This window comes from Tupaia chinensis, unplaced genomic scaffold, assembly GCF_000334495.1.
Source record: "Tupaia chinensis unplaced genomic scaffold, TupChi_1.0 Scaffold143921_1, whole genome shotgun sequence".
Taxonomy (NCBI): Eukaryota; Metazoa; Chordata; class Mammalia; order Scandentia; family Tupaiidae; genus Tupaia; species Tupaia belangeri.
Window position 1 is genome coordinate 629,828 of NW_006203772.1, and position 1,744 is coordinate 631,571.

The 1,744-nt window shown below is 61.8% G+C and overlaps 1 protein-coding gene across 2 annotated transcripts in view; it reads right to left on the reverse strand.

The window, feature by feature from the left end:
* Positions 1–1,744, reverse strand: part of FLOT2 (flotillin 2) — a 27,507-nt gene that overhangs the window by 4,006 nt on the left and 21,757 nt on the right. For both annotated transcript variants that reach the window (XM_006165466.2, XM_027767103.1), the window contains exons 4-8: positions 1,241–1,364; positions 750–868; positions 550–663; positions 327–446; positions 22–236 (exon numbers count right to left, since the gene is read on the reverse strand). In XM_006165466.2, the coding sequence (XP_006165528.1) occupies positions 22–236; positions 327–446; positions 550–663; positions 750–868; positions 1,241–1,364 (692 nt within the window). The remainder of the gene's footprint in view (positions 1–21; positions 237–326; positions 447–549; positions 664–749; positions 869–1,240; positions 1,365–1,744) is intronic.

Consider the following 1,744-nt stretch of genomic DNA (forward strand, 5'->3'; position numbering starts at 1 on the left):
CCGGCCCTGGGTGGCTCTCACTTTTCACCCTCGGCGATCTGCTGGATGCGGTGGGCCTCGGCCTCGGCGGGGCGGCGCACCGTGGCGATGAGCTCCTTGTCTGTGCGCAGGATCTCCTGGGCCTCCACTGCAATCTGCTTCTTGCGCTGCACCACCTCGATCTCAATCTCTTCCTGCCGGATCTTCTGCTGCTCGCGGGCCCCCTGCAGCTCGTAGGCCAGCTGGGCCTCGGCTGTCTGTGGCAGGAGGGTGGGGTGCATGTCAGAGGTTGGCCACTAAGTCCCCAAACCCTGAGCCCCAACCTGGGACGTGCCACGGCTTCTCACCTTGATGTTGACCTCCTCACTGAAGGCGGACTTCTGCAGCTCAAAGGCTCGCTTGGAGTCTGCGATTTTCGTATCTGCCATGAACTTCACGTCCAGCATTTCCTTCTTGCACTCGGCTTCCTGGAAGCAGGAGGGGCAGGTGCTGAGGATCGGCTGAGCGGCCGTGGTTCCATCCCACCCCTGAGCTCCCTGTTCCTGAGTGTGGGAAGGAAATCCCACATACCCGGATGCCCGCGTCGCGCTCCGCCTCGGCCACGCCAATGTCGGCATCTCTCTGCACCACGGCAGTCTGAGTCTTGCCCAGGGAGCTCAGATAGTCCACTTTGTCATACACATCCTGGGGAGGGAAGGCGGTCATCCAGAGAGCAGCCACAGGCATGCGGTGCCCCTCCCACCACACCTCCGCTTCCCGCTCCCCCGCACCTTGATGGTGAAGCTGAGGATCTCGATGCCCATGCGGCCCACGTCGGGGGCTGCCACCTCCCGTACCAGCTTGGCAAACTGGTCTCGGTCCTGGTAAATCTGCTCCACGGTCAGGGTCCCTGGGGGAGGAAGGGTCACAGGCTGGCTCCCCAGGCTCCCAGCCAGTTGGGGAAGGGAAGGGCCAGGCAGGTCAAGGTCTGGGTGCATGCAGGGGTCCTGCAGTCTGAGCTGGGTCTTCCTGTGGTTTCCTCTCTATGGGCTTAACTGAGCCTCCTTCTGCAGATCCCAGAAGAGGTGAGGAAAAGTGCTCTAAGCAGTGCCCGGTGCCCCCTCTCCTTCACTCATGTCACCTGAAGTCGTAAAACGAAATACTGGAGGTAAAATGTTCCAGCTTAAAGATTCAGTGGGACAGGCCCTTGCCCAGCCTGCATCCTTCCCAGCCCTGGGTTTGGGGACCCTAGAAAGCTCCCAAAGGCTGGGCAGGGCCTCACCCAAGATGGAGCGCAGATGCCCCTCCAGGGTCTGCAGGACGACATTCTTGATGTCCTGCACGTTCTTGCCCAGGAACTGCTCGCAGGCCACAGCCAGGAGCTCCTTCTCCGTCATGATCTTCACCTGCCGGGGTCACAGAGGTCTCTGAGTCAGACTGCAGGGAGGCAGGAGGAGGCCCCAGACCCACAGGTGTGGAGGGTGGTGGCTATGCCCTTCTCCTTTGTCAGAGGTGGAGGCCCTGGACGCTGGGGTCTGGAGTCTGAGGCCGCTCATGGGAGACAGCGGAGCTGGTATGGGACATTGAGAAGCCTCTCCTTCTCTCTGGCAGCCCAGGCCCTGGCCCAGCCTCTTTCCCAGACATCTGGGGCTCATTTCCCTACCCTCCGCCCCCGTTCCCTCACTAGGCAGCTCCTCCCGTGCAGGCTCCCCACACGGAGGACCCTCAGGCTGGGCAGAACACGAAGAGGAGAGTAAGCAATAGGACGACAGACAGACAGAGGGCT